This window comes from Macaca mulatta, chromosome 3 (genome assembly GCF_049350105.2).
Source record: "Macaca mulatta isolate MMU2019108-1 chromosome 3, T2T-MMU8v2.0, whole genome shotgun sequence".
Taxonomy (NCBI): Eukaryota; Metazoa; Chordata; class Mammalia; order Primates; family Cercopithecidae; genus Macaca; species Macaca mulatta.
Genome location: NC_133408.1, coordinates 143,085,596 through 143,100,012, shown reverse-complemented (window position 1 = coordinate 143,100,012; position 14,417 = coordinate 143,085,596). Strand labels below are relative to the sequence as shown.

Genomic DNA, 14,417 nt, shown 5'->3' with positions numbered 1-14,417 from the left:
CTCCTTTGCTTTTGCATTGTCAATAGTCCAGTGAGGTTTAGGTTCTATCAGAAGTACTCAGACATGCAGTGGGCAATCGATAATTTCTACCTGGGCCCTGGATGCTTGGACAACTGCAGGGGCCATGGAGATTGCTTAAGGGAACAGTGCATCTGTGATCCAGGATACTCAGGGCCAAACTGCTACTTGACCCACACTCTGAAGGTAAGGGTAAAGCTCTGGACAGAAGCATTACTCACATCATGGGCCATGCCTAGGAACCAACTTATATATGAGACATAATCTATAACAATGTCCTTTGGGTCCCCCAGGAAATAAAATCATTTGAATAGAAACTTTAAAAATGCTTCCTAAGTACAAGAATATTAGGATCAAGTTCTAGTACAGTTTATCCAATTCATAAAATGAGCCAGACTGTACGGATTACAAATGATAAATACTCTGGGTTTTTTTTTTTTCTTAAGCAGACTCTTTATAAAGTCAATATTAAGCCTTTTTTACTTCATTTTTTCAACTGATGCACTATTTGAAGGAGGATATTATTGTTACTGTTGTTATGAAATAAAGCAGATAATATACATTATCACAAAAGACCAAATTTTCAAAAAGGCCTAAACAGTACCTGCATTTTTGTTTAGAAAATTCTATGTTCTGATTTGTTGACTACTGAAATGGGGTTGTGTATTAAGAATGGAGAGGTCATTTTTGAAAGCTTTAGCTGTTACATCATTATTTAATATGCAAAGCAAATAGTTACCCAACACAGTTGCCATATATGTACTCTAATTCTGTGAATAAACATAGTGCATTTGTCATTACAATAATAGATAAATGACTCGGCTAAAAAAAGCAAAATTCCTAGTGATTGAAATCCAACATATGAAAGGCAACAATGTAAACCAAATCTGTTCTGTCATTTGTGTTTGTTCTAATACTTCAACTATGGAATTGAACATTTTTTAAATAAAATTGGAACAATGCTCATTTGTGTCTGAAGATGTAAGTACATTATTAACAAATTAGGTTACCACAGGGAAAACATAGCTTTATATACCACAGATAATTAATAAACTTTTGAAAATCTAATTTCTTTCATGAGCACTCAAATTTTATTAGTATTCCTCAGTTGGATAAGAAATTGTACAAATCTATAAAACTATAAACCCTGATTAAAATCTTCTAATGATAGTTTATGTGGTTAACCACGCATTTCTTCTAACACTTGTTTTCTTACAAACCTTCAGTTATAAAACATATTCATTTGCTATCCATTAGTGGGATGACGTCAGACTGACATTTGACTGTATATCTTTAACTATAGAATTATCTTCTAAGTTTAAGAAACTGTTTAAATCATTTTAACTACACAGTAAGATAGAACACTCCTTAAATGAAAAAATATAGGTTTTTCTGTATACAGCTATTGCAACTGCAACTAGAACAAATTGCCTTTATGATATCTTTTCATCATTTTAAACAAGAAAAAATGTGTCTCTACCTAATACAAATCTGCATTATGGATAAAATGAAAGTACTGTGGACAGAATGAATGGGGAAATTAAGACCTTGACTGTGAGGAGATAAGTAAATTTTACATAAAATGTAGCCACGAACCTTTATACTTTGTACACTCTCTAAAAAATAGATTTCCTGGTTGTCAATCATTCTCAGTTACAAGGATAAACTGGAGACCCAGGGAAAAAATATTTTATTCTAGATTTTGAGTACTTGTCGCCCTACAACTTGGCCCTGATAAACAGGTGAAACATCTTTCAAACTGCCTTCTAAAGTTTACTTTCTTTTGACTTTATATAGAGAGATTTGATTTCAAGTGTCCCTGCCTAACCATATAGACCTTCAGGGTTCACTCTGTGCTAGAGCTGAAGGATCTTGGCTGCCTCAGGCAGTCTCCAAAGTGAGGGCACACACACCAGGACAATCTATTGGGGAATGCTGGTGGGAAAGTGCTGGATTGCATGTTTATATTTTATCTTATTGCTTTCAAATTTCCTTTTTTTTTTTTTTTTTGGCATGTTTCATAATACATTACAATAATACTTTTATATACTATATAAACAAATATACATATTTGGGGGTATATGCTTAAATAACTTTTTACAAATAGAAGTGTTACTATAATATGGCCAAGCATGGTGGCTCACACCTGTAATTGCAGCACTCTGGGAGACGGAGGTGGGCAGATCACTTGAGGTCAGCAGTTCGAGACCAGCCTAGCCAACATGGTGAAACCCCATCTCTACTAAAAATACAAAAAATAGCCAGGTATGGTGGCACACACCTGTAATCCCAGCTACTCAGGAGGCTGAGGCATGAGAATAGCTTGAACCCGGGAGGCAGAGGCTGCAATGAGCCGAAATTGTGCCACTGCACTCCAGCCCAAGTGACAGAGCAAGACAGTCTCAAAAAAAAAAAAAAAAAAAAATTGATATAGTCAACTTTACAGTTATTTTAAATTTCAATTATTAAACATTATTTGGGCAGTTTAAATGATTTTCAATATATGACAGAAAAGAACATTGTGGAAATAGCCTGTTATTTTTTTTGAACATCTTTGAAAAGCATTTGAAATCAGCTCTATTTTTTTTAAGTCCAAGATATCACTCTGTATTGTCTTAAATATTCCATAGTTATCTGAAGTTGTTTTCTTGACCACATCTGGCTTATGTTTTTTCCAGACTTTCCTGAAGGAACGCTTTGACAGTGAAGAAATCAAACCTGACTTATGGATGTCCTTAGAAGGTGGAAGTACTTGCACTGAGTGTGGAATTCTTGCTGAGGACACTGCACTCTATTTTGGGGGATCTACTGTGAGACAAGCGATTACACAAGATTTGGATCTTCGAGGTGCAAAGTAAGTCAATTTTTTGTTATTTCTATTGCAACATGGCAAATTGGTCCCAAAGCAAGGAACACTTGTATGGAAGAAATTATCCAGGACTTGAGTAGAGTATTTGTTCTAATGAATTATTCTGATGGATAAAATGTGCTTGCATTCAGGTTCCTGCAATACTGGGGGCGCATTGGGAGTGAGAACAACATGACCTCTTGCCATCGTCCCATCTGCCGGAAGGAAGGCGTGCTGTTGGACTACTCTACCGATGGAGGCACGTGTCAGGGGTGAAAACCACACCTTGGAGCAGATTCCCAAATTCCATCCAACACCCTCAGAAAAGTCTCTGCAAAGCTTTGCCGACTTCACAGTTTCAATTGTGAAACTCACAAAGAAAAAGCTACAGATTTTGTTTGTATTACATGTACTGTACAAGTGACTTCTGTGTTATGCAAAAAGGGGACAAGAGAGAAACCACATTAAAAAATAAAGTCCAAACTTTATGAATAAACAACCTCTGTGCTTTACTGAAGCTTGAGTGATACAATTAAGAAATGCATTTTGTATGATTTCCAAGTAAAAGATCATTTTTAAAACTTTAAAGCATTTTTAAAAGCTTATGTGTAAACATGTAGTAAATGCTATAATCTATAGAAATCTTTAAAAATTGTGAAAAAAAAAGTCTGATTTTGTGAGTTTGTCATAGAATATTTTAATAGAATTCTGTTTTATTTTGAAGTAGCTAAAATGAGACCAGTAATACCATGGTGTCTTTAGAAAAATCTACTTTAGCAGATAGATATCATTCTTAATAACTAGCTGATTAACAGATGACTCTGAAGTATTTTAAGGTATTTGAAGGATGTTTTCTTAAGTAACTAAACATCCCACCTGCAATCTTACCAAGCAAGAAGAGATAAACTTTATACCAGTCCAAATAATTACAAAATTGCATAAAATTACAATAACTATTTTAATACTGAAAGCTATTGCCAAAAACATGTAAAACATAGGTATATCTCATTTCTGAGAAATAAGAATTTAGAACTGAATTTTAAAAGCAAAACATAACTAATTTTTACTTCAGTGTTTTTATTTTGGCCAACTCTTTCGAAATACCCTTCCCCTCATATCATTAGCCTCATACAGAAACAGTATTTATAAGTAGTGAATACCTAACATCAAAGTCAGCAAAATCAGTTGTCATTTGCTGGTTGAAAATTTCTTTGGGAAGTTCACAGTATCTGAAGTATACTGGTGGTTTATCAGGAGGCAGGAGATACTAGATATATTGGTATATTTGTTGTTATAGGAATTACCTGGACTTTGCTCCATGAGATGGATTACCAGAAATACATTTCTGTTAGACATGACTACATACTTCTTCCTGAAGATGCACTTACCAACACAACTCGACTTCGTTGGTGGCAGCCTTTTGTGATCAGCAATGGAATTGTGGTCTCTGGGGTGGAGCGTGCTCAGTGGGCACTGGACAATATTTTGATTGGTGGAGCAGAAATCAATCCCAGCCAATTGGTGGACACTTTTGATGATGGTAAGAAACAAGACATTGAACAATTTTCTTTCCTGTAAGCCATTTTTCTGCTTATGTCTTCAGATACATTAGCACATGAAAGGCATTTATAAGAATGCCTAGCCCATACTCCTGCTCAACAAATGTTAGCTGTTATTTTGCCCAATGGTTTATAAATCTTCAAAGTTGGCTGCCTGTTGAAATGTCCACTGAGAATTCAATAAATCCTGTTAAAGGCACAATGTCTGGCTTTAAATATAATTTGAAATTTCAATACTCCCAAATAATTTTAGTTTCTTTAGTGATTAATGTGTCACAGAAATACTTAATGCACTGGCTGACGAAGTATATCAAGAACTTTTCAGTGCTAAGTTACCTAGACTAGCAATTACATTTTAAAAGTACGGTAATCATTATACTACCATTTAATAGTCTTGTCTAAGTTTGATTTCTCATGTTGGATTTATGCATTATCCCAGTTAAATAAAATAAAAATCCTAAAGTGTAAGCAGAAAGCTAGTAGAGTATAAAAATTTAAAGAATTCAACAATAAATCAATCAGTTCAAGAGAATAATACGCCATATTGCTTCCAATTTTCCTCAAGAGAATAACATGCCATATTGCTTCCAATTTTCCTTAACAGAAGGCACTTCCCATGAAGAAAACTGGAGTTTTTACCCTAATGCTGTAAGAACAGCAGGATTTTGTGGCAATCCATCCTTCCACCTCTATTGGCCAAATAAAAAGAAGGACAAGACTCACAATGCTCTCTCCTCCCGAGAACTCATTATACAGCCAGGATACATGATGCAGTTTAAAGTAAGGAAAAGTGACTCTTTAAAACAGAAAGTAGCATTGCATTTGGGGCCCGGGGGAGAATGTTTATTCAGACAACTTTAAGGAAATGACTGATATTATTCATTAAAAGAGACTTTATCTTATGAATAAAAGAGGTCATCTTTTGCAAAGACCTTTATTCAAGTATGATTTTTTGAGGATAGATGAAATCCCTGAAAATGTTGGGACACAGCAAGAAATGTAACTATTAGGCTGGTGCAAAAGTAATTGCAGGCTGAGTGCGGTGGCTCACGCCTATAATTCCAGCACTTTGGGAGGCTGGGGCGGGAGGATCACTTGAGGCCAAGAGGCCAGGAGCTCCAGAGTAGCCTGGCCAACATGGCAAAACCTTGTCTCTACAAAAAAAAATAAATAAAATAAAATAAAATAAAATTAGCCGGGCGTGGTAGTACACACCTGTAATCCCAGCTACTCGGGAGGCTGAGAAATAATAATCGCTGAAACCTGAGAGGCAGAAGTTGCAGTGAACCGAGATCATACCACTGCACTCTGGGTGACAGAACGAGACTGTGTCTCCAAAAAAAAAAAAAAAGAATTACTTTTAATGCCATTCATTTTAATGGCAAATACTGCAATTACTTTTACACCAACTGAATATATTCCATCTTATATATGTAATCTGGATTTCAGTCTCCCTAACCTTGTAAATTAAAAGCTCAAATAGGAGACTGCCTACTTCTAGCTCTCTGTAACACTATCTCCTTTTTATGTTGCACAATTCTCGCTCTCTCCCTTCGCTTCCTCTATCATCTCTCTCTCTCTCTCTCTGCCTCTTTCTCTTACTCCATGCCTATTATGTGGATTGAGCCATTTTTTCTCCATCTATTTTTTTTCAGTATATCTTTCTATTTTCTTGTGTCTCTCATTTCATATGCCTATATGACATTAGTCTTGTTGGAACTTCCTAAATCCTCAAATAATTAAGGAGAACTCTCAAATATTTTAAACTGAATACTTGATTCATATAGGATGTAAGTGAAGATATAAATAATTAATAGACACTCAGAGAAAGGCAAAGCAATATCAATTGATATATCTCTATTGCAAACACCTGTAATCCCAGCACTTTGGGAGGCTGAGGAGGAAGGATCTCTGAGGCCAAGAGTTCAAGACCAGCCTGGGAAACATAGCAAGACCCCTGTCTCTACAAAAAAAAAAAATTAGCTGGGCATGGTGGGATGTACCTCTAGTCCTAGCTGCTCAGGAAGCTAGGCACAAGAATCACTCGAGCCCAGGGGTTGGAGGTTACAGTGAGCTATGATCCCACCACTGCACTCCAGCTAGGGCAACAGAACAAGACCCTATCCCACACACACAAAGCCATTACAGAAATGATTGTATTACTAGGTCATTTTAAAGACATCAGTTATTCTAATACCCTTTTTTGATATACTACAATGACAGTTAATAGTGAAAATCTTTATTAGCAGAAATAAAAATGTATTTGCTTTTTGCCTCAGCTCTATGTTAAACTCCCCTTCAGAGACTAGAGGGTAAGGCAAGCTCCCCAAATGCTACCATTCCTTCAGGACTAGTCTTAACTTAGTGATATGAAGAAGTGTTATACTTCCTCTGTTTCTAAGCCGTGTTCCTTAAGAGTGAAGATTTTCCTTCTACCACGTTAACGTTGTGGCCCAGATCAAAGGCATTATATTTGATTGAGTTGATTGGAGCCTCCTCTTTTGTTACTTCTGTAACAGAGGTCACTGCACTGAAGAGACTGGGTCTCTCTTTCTCTAACCAAGGCAATTTCCTTAGGAAAAACAGGGAGTTTATCCTCAAAAATTCAGTAAAGTATCACTAAAACTACATACTTGAAAGTCACCAGAGTCTTACTGTACCCAATGTCAACAGCTTTTGCGTATCCCCATCTTCCCTTTCCTCTCTACACCATTTGACACTGTTATTCTCGCCCTCTTCAACCTGTGGAGTTATCTTTCCCCTAGGCTTCTGGGTTCTCTGCTGGTTCTCCTTTTACCTCTTTGATATCTACTATCTTCTTATGGCTTTTCTCCCCTTAGCCCTCTAAATGTCAGCATTTCTCAGTATGTATCAACTTTCTTCTCTCTCCATAGACCTTCTCACCATCAGGAATTGTATCCAATCATCTAGCTTCAAGAATCATATCTTGAAGAGCAAATTTCAAATCTGCACATCCAATGTTGACTGGCTAACAATTAATTCAATATTTGTAATAGCCCCTACACATGTCTACACCTTTGTGCACATTGGCACCTCAACTGAATGTGTCTAACAGTGCACTTAATATCTTCCCTCACCATACCAACTCCTCTTTCTGATTTTCCTGTTTCTCTCGATGGCACCACCATTCACCTAGTAACCAACTTGAAATGTTCGACTATGCTTTGATTTTTCACTTTTCATATCTAATCATATCTAGTGACTACATCCTTTGAATTCTACTTTCCAATGTTCCTGGTATCCATCCAATCTTCTCTGTTTGCACTATCACCACCTCTGTTCTGGCCCTAACTAAATCAATAGTTGACTAAGTACTCTTTTCACTCCCAGTCTCTCTCCACTCCTATGTGTCTTTGACATCACAGTCAGATTGATCTTTATAAAGCATATCTCTAAGCAGCACATTATTCCACTGCTCAGAAACCTTTAATGACTCTCCCACTTATCAAATTAAGGTCAAACACCTTAGGCTACAGCTTCTGGTCTGCCAAATTCAACCGACCATTCTAACCTCATCTCTGAATATTTCATATACGCTATACTTGGACCAAAACATGCTATATGCTGTGCTCTGGATGTGCCACCACGATTCTCTACTTTGTCTTCACTCGCACTGTTTCTTTCACCTAAATATCTTTTTCCTATTTCTACCTCTCACACTCTTCCCAGTCTTCAGGGGCAGCTTGCATGTACCCTATCTGATTATTTTCTAATCCATTTAATCAAATGCTATCTCCTTTGAAGCACCACAGCATTATATTTGTGTCTTTTATGATTCCCACTATCATTATGCTTCTTATTCTCTCTCTGAATTTAGAGTTGTTTTATTCATGACTGTATGGCCTGAAATTTTTAGCACTAACCTTCCCTAGTTATCAGTGCTGAAATAGGACTTGATTAAATAGATGATTAGGACTTAAATTTGAATCACCAAATTTTTATAGCATTTATGTATTACTGATTCAAACATTTAATTGCATATAATATGGAAAGCTTTCATTCATACGGAAATACAGAAAACCCCAAGAACAAATATTAAGTAATTAAAATTGTTGATTTTAATTCCAAATAAAAATTTAATAGTAACAATCAAGAAAGTTAGGCTATCAATGAAAATGTTTTGAATCAGTGATACTTACAGTTTCTGTCTATAAATTCAGCTAATGTTACTTTCTTTTTGGCCAATTTATCTTACCCAGATCTGTGATTAATGCATTATACTAATTTAGTGAATAGAAATGTAACTTTTAAAACCTTAATTTTCATCTCCATGCAAAATTGAACGTCTATAACAGAATCCAAAAGAATGTATTCTTGGTATCCCAGCAGGCTGCTCTGTAAAAGCTTCTCTGAATATTACCTGTCAGAGTAATAAATGGCGGGATGGGATTTTTAATTAATGGGATTCAATATCATCTAATCTTACCTGTGTATTGATTGTTTACATTTGTTTTAGATTGTGGTGGGTTGTGAAGCCACTTCTTGCGGTGACCTTCATTCTGTAATGTTGGAATACACTAAGGATGCAAGGTTTGTGAAATAATTTTTAACATTATCTCCAAACTTGAATACCCAATCCAAATGGTTGTCGTGAGAGTGTGAGTGTGTGTGTGTGTGTGAGAGAGAGAGAGAGAGAGAGAGAGTTTCGCTCTTGTTGCCCAGGCTGGAGTGCAGTGGCGGGATCTCAGCTCACCGCAACCTCTGCCTCCTGGGTTCAAGCGATTCTCCTGCCTCAGCCTCCTGAGTAGGTGGGATTACAGGCATGTGCCACCACACCCAGCTAATTTTGTATTTTTAGTAGAGACAGGGTTTCTCCATGTTGGTCAGGCTGGTCTTGAACTCCTGACCTCAGGTGATCCGCCTGCCTCGGCCTCCCAGAGTGCTGGGAATTACAGGTTAGGGCAGTTGCTTACAGAGGAATAACCTTATATCCTAAAAGTGGCAGTTCATGCATATTTTTATATAAATTTCACTTGTACAAAATGTATACATATGTCTTATTTTCAAAATTTTCCTTCAAACCAAAAAAAATCAATTTTCATACAAGGCTGCCACCAAGAAACTCTGTATTTTAAATTTTATCAAAATAAGCAAAGCACTACATTTGTCCTCAGAGTGGAACTCTCTTATTCATGTTACTCATTTTCAGCTACCTCTAACAAAAACTTTGAATGATCTGAATATGCACCAGCCAGAGTCACCTCTTCTAAAGCATATTAGCAATATTGAATAAAAGTCTGACATAGTTCAGTTACCTTATTAGGGTTAATAGCCCTCCCACTATCACCTTTAAACACTAATTACATTAAGTTTGAGGAGACGGACAATTTTGTCAGTCAACTCCAGGTATATTTCTAGTAACAATGTCAGTAGGAAGAATCCACCAGAATTCATTGCTATGCATGCTATTATTTTATTCTGTTGTCCGTGTGCTTTTAAAGAGTCAGAATATTTCTGAAAATATTTTTTTTATAATCTGTAATTATAAATGTATATAGAAGACAGGAAACTCATATACAAATATTTTAATTTAACCTGACCACAAAGTATTACCTTGACATTAGACAGATTATATGTTTCTCTTACAATTTGTCTAACAAAGCCTTCTGGTTTCTGCAGATCAGATTCCTGGCAGCTTGTACAGACCCAGTGCCTTCCTTCCTCTTCTAACAGCATTGGCTGCTCCCCTTTCCAGTTCCATGAAGCCACCATCTACAACTCTGTCAACAGCTCAAGCTGGAAAAGAATCACCATCCAGCTGCCTGACCATGTCTCCTCCAGGTAGGTTGCAAATTAAGGTAAACTTTGTGAAATTATCTGGCCTCTCTACAGAGTTCATGCAGTGAGCTGAAAACAACTGACAGTGTGAGCCAGAGCTTTACATGCAGCCCTGGTGCTCTCTCCCATCTTCTTTCCCTCCTGTCACCAACCCATGCCCCCAAATGGCAACTGCATGTCCCAGGGGAAATTGGAGTTTGTCTGTAAATGATTCAGAGATCTCAGATTTCCTTTGACTTAATACCATAGCATGTACCAAACTCAATCACAGGCCCTGAATGACAGACCCTAATCCAAGACTGGCATTGGCACCAGTTTTGCCCCAGTGTTCTGCCCTCCCAAAGGCTGCGCTTCTCATCCAGATACAAATACCAGTTGGGTGTGTAGGGCTGACAGGTTACACAAAGCTGCAGGATAAATACAATGGAGTGCAATCTTCCTAGAGCAGATTTGGTTTACTCAAAGATTTGGAAAATGATACACCTTTATAGGAAAAATGAACACAGATTTATTATGGACTAGAATAGGAAATTCACATGAAATTTTCAGAGAAGATACAAGTTTCCAGAATGGCATTTTGGGTTATACTCCCCGAGTCTGAGAAATACAAGTTCTCTCACCTCTGCCAGCAGGGTGCTTCAGGAAGACATTTGGGAAGCCCTTTTCTCATAAATAGTCCCCTCTCCCAGATAGGCTGGAGGCAGGACGCAGCCATGGAAGTAACAACCTACTGAACCCCTTCTGCTCTCTGTGGTTCTTTCAGTGCGACACAGTTCCGCTGGATCCAGAAGGGAGAAGAAACTGAGAAGCAAAGCTGGGCAATTGACCACGTGTACATTGGAGAGGCTTGCCCCAAGCTCTGCAGCGGGCACGGATACTGCACGACCGGCGCCATCTGCATCTGCGATGAGAGCTTCCAAGGTCTGAATCCCAGGCTGTCAATTTTGATACAGGAGACCATGAGGTTCTCCTCATCTTAGCATGTATATCAAAGTCCACTAGGAAATGGATAGAAATTCCAGCCTGAGGGGTCTGAGATTCATGACACACTCCTTGGTCACTCCTTATTTAACTTTGGGACAAATTATTAAGCATAGCCTTATGCAATATTCCTGAAGGTATTTTTTAAAATATAGAATTGAAATCTACCCCAGACATTCTATAAATTTATAAGCATATAAATCCAGATATGCTAAATCAGGATATGGTATAGTACCTCACATTCTCTTTCATATAACTCCCTACCCCCACCCACATCCCCAATACTTAATTTCCACCTCTGGGCCTCCCTCCTTCCTGGCCTAGCTGCCTGTGCCTACGTACTTGAACAGTATCCCTCCTTCCTCAGCCTCTTCCAGCAGCAGCTGCCACTGTTCTCCTAAGATGTAGCTGACAACTCAAGATGTTCTGGTTTCCAGGTCACTGTGATACTGACACACACACACACACACACACACACACACACACCCAGGTCACTGTGATACTGACACACACACACACACACACACACACACACACACACACACACACACACACACACACACCCCTTTATGACTCAAAGAAATCCATTTCACTCCTTGAGTTTCTAGAGGCTGAGTATGTATCCTGGGCAGAGAGTATCCACTCCACCCCTCACATCATAGGAAGTTGCTCTGTTGGTCTGTTAGAAGGTCTACAGGCCTGTTTTCCTTTGAGCCAATGTTTCCAACAGGTTTCAGCCTCTATCATTACAAAGTTCACTTTCCATAGTTAACCTTCTGTATCCTCATAGCTTAATACTTGGCCGATAGCAATGCTAATAAATCTTCTTTGAATGAATCCTTACACTGTCTTATGCTTTACTATTTACATAGTATACACCAACTTATTCTTCAGTCGCTTATAATCTATGATATCCCCATCAGTTATCTGTGGTTAATATAATTATTCCCATGCTACAGGCAAAGAAACTGAGACTCAGGGAGGCTAAGTGACCTGCCTAAGGTCACACAGCTAGCAAATATCAGAAAGACCACCACTCAAGGTGTTCCTTCCAATCAGCCTTGCTGTCTCTCATGGCTGAGAGATTTATCCAAGGAGGAGCGGAGTTACCCAATTTCCCCCAGATATGCAATGTAAGAATCCATGTATTTGAATTCCGGAGTCGGATCTATTTAGATTTCTTGGTTGATGTTTCCTTGCATCAAAATCAAATGGATATGATTAATGTAGACTGCTGCACATCTCTGATGTTAGAAATTACTTAGCCATCTCCTTTCTCCGCTGGTGTCACTGTCACTGAGACCAGCTGGGTCTGTCACTATATTGGCTGGAGAATTTTAACTCTAGGCAAATGAGTGAATCAAATGTCTCACAAGAAGTCCTAGATGTCTGGAATTTGCCCTCTCCCCTGAACTTTAATTTTAAACTATTAAGGACATGTAGAAAAAATGTACTGTTTAAATCAAGGGGAAATGCAAGCACATACACATTTGCTAATATAATATCTTACTTAAATGCCAGTAATTCAGTTCAGTGGTCTCTGAGAGACACTTCCAGTTTTATCATTATTTATTTTATGTATCCCAGCTTCGTTACTATCTTTTTTTTTTTTTTTTTTTTTTTTTTTTTTTTTTTTTTTTTTTTTTTGAGATGGAGTTTTCACTCTTGTTGCCCAGGCTGGAGTGCAGTGGCATGATCTCAGCTCACTGCAACCTCCGCCTCCTGGGTTCAAGTGATTCTCCTGCCTCAGCCTCCTGAGTAGCTGGGATTACAGGCACGTGCCACCATGCCCAACTCTTTTTTTTTTTTTTTTTTTTTTGTATTTTTAGTAGAGATGGGGTGGTTCACCATGTTGGCCAGGCTGAACTTGAACTCCTGACCTCAGGTGATCTTCCCACCTCAGCCTCCCAAAGTGCTGGAATTACAGGCATGAGCCACTGTGCCCCGCCCATTACTATCTTATATGTGCTAAATATTGTTTTAGATGCTGGAATCCAACGAGTTAAAATATAGACTCTACTCTTAAGAATCATCAAGTATATATTAACCTGTATTTTCTGCTACAAATCATGCTAGGAAAAAAGAAATTAGATAGGCCTCTTATACCAGGGTGAGAGTTCCCTACTGAGACCCACCACTGGTAAACATTCAAGGCCCAGCCAGATGCTGTGGTATTTAAACAACAGTTTTACACAGCAAATACGGACATGAGCACTACATATTTCAGTTAACATTGACTCAAAGAAAATTGGATTTTTTTTCCAACAATATAAGCCAATAATTGCCAAAACAAAACATTTACTTCTGGGAGTCTGTATCTACTTAGTATTTTGCCATTCTTTTTTTTTTTTTTTTTTTAATGTAAGAACGTTCAATTATTTATTTATTTATTTATTTATTTATTTATTTATTTATTTATTTTTGCTGGATTTTGTTACGTTTCCTTTTTTTTTTCCTAAGTTCTGGGATACATGAGCAGAATGTGCAGGTTTGATACATAGGTATACATGTGCCAGGATGGTTTGCTGCACCCACCAACCCATCACCTACATTAGGTATTTCCCCCAATGCTATCCTTCCCCTTGCCTCCTATCCCCCAACAGGCCCTGGTGTGTGATGTTCCCCTCCCTGTGTCCATGTGTTCTCATTGTTCAGCTCCCAACTATGAATGAGAACATGCGGTGTTTGGTTTTCTGTTCTTGTGTTAGTTTGCTGAGAATGATGATTTCCAGCTTCATCCATGTCCCTGCAAAGGACATGATCTCATCCTTTTTTATGGCTGTATAGTATTCCATGGTATATATGTGCCACATTTTTTTTACCCAGTCTAACACTGATGGGCATTTGGGTTGGTTCCAAGTCTTTGCTGTTGTGAATAGTGCTGCAATAAACATACATGTGCATGTGTCTTTAGAGTAGAATGACTTATAATCCTTTGGGTGTATACCCAGTAAAGGGATGGCTGGGTCAAATGGTATTTCTAGTTCTAGATCCTTGAGGAATCACCACACTGTCTTCCACAATGGTTGAACTAATTTACACTCCCACCAACAGTGTAAAGTTTTTCCTATTTCTCCACATCCTCTCCAGCATCTGTTGTTTCCTGACTTTTTAATGATCACCATTCTAACTGGCATGAGATGGTATCTCATTGTGGTTTTGATTTGCATTTCTCTAATGACCAGTGATGATTAGCTTTTTTTCATATGTTT

At 37.9% G+C, this 14,417-nt stretch overlaps 1 protein-coding gene across 1 annotated transcript in view; it reads left to right on the top strand.

The window, feature by feature from the left end:
- RELN (reelin) overlaps positions 1–14,417 on the top strand; it is a 510,458-nt gene that overhangs the window by 481,338 nt on the left and 14,703 nt on the right. The window contains exons 53-60 of the mRNA XM_028846151.2: positions 27–204; positions 2,697–2,872; positions 3,019–3,125; positions 4,164–4,406; positions 5,030–5,205; positions 8,903–8,976; positions 10,066–10,227; positions 10,988–11,145. Of these exons, the coding sequence (XP_028701984.2) occupies positions 27–204; positions 2,697–2,872; positions 3,019–3,125; positions 4,164–4,406; positions 5,030–5,205; positions 8,903–8,976; positions 10,066–10,227; positions 10,988–11,145 (1,274 nt within the window). The remainder of the gene's footprint in view (positions 1–26; positions 205–2,696; positions 2,873–3,018; positions 3,126–4,163; positions 4,407–5,029; positions 5,206–8,902; positions 8,977–10,065; positions 10,228–10,987; positions 11,146–14,417) is intronic.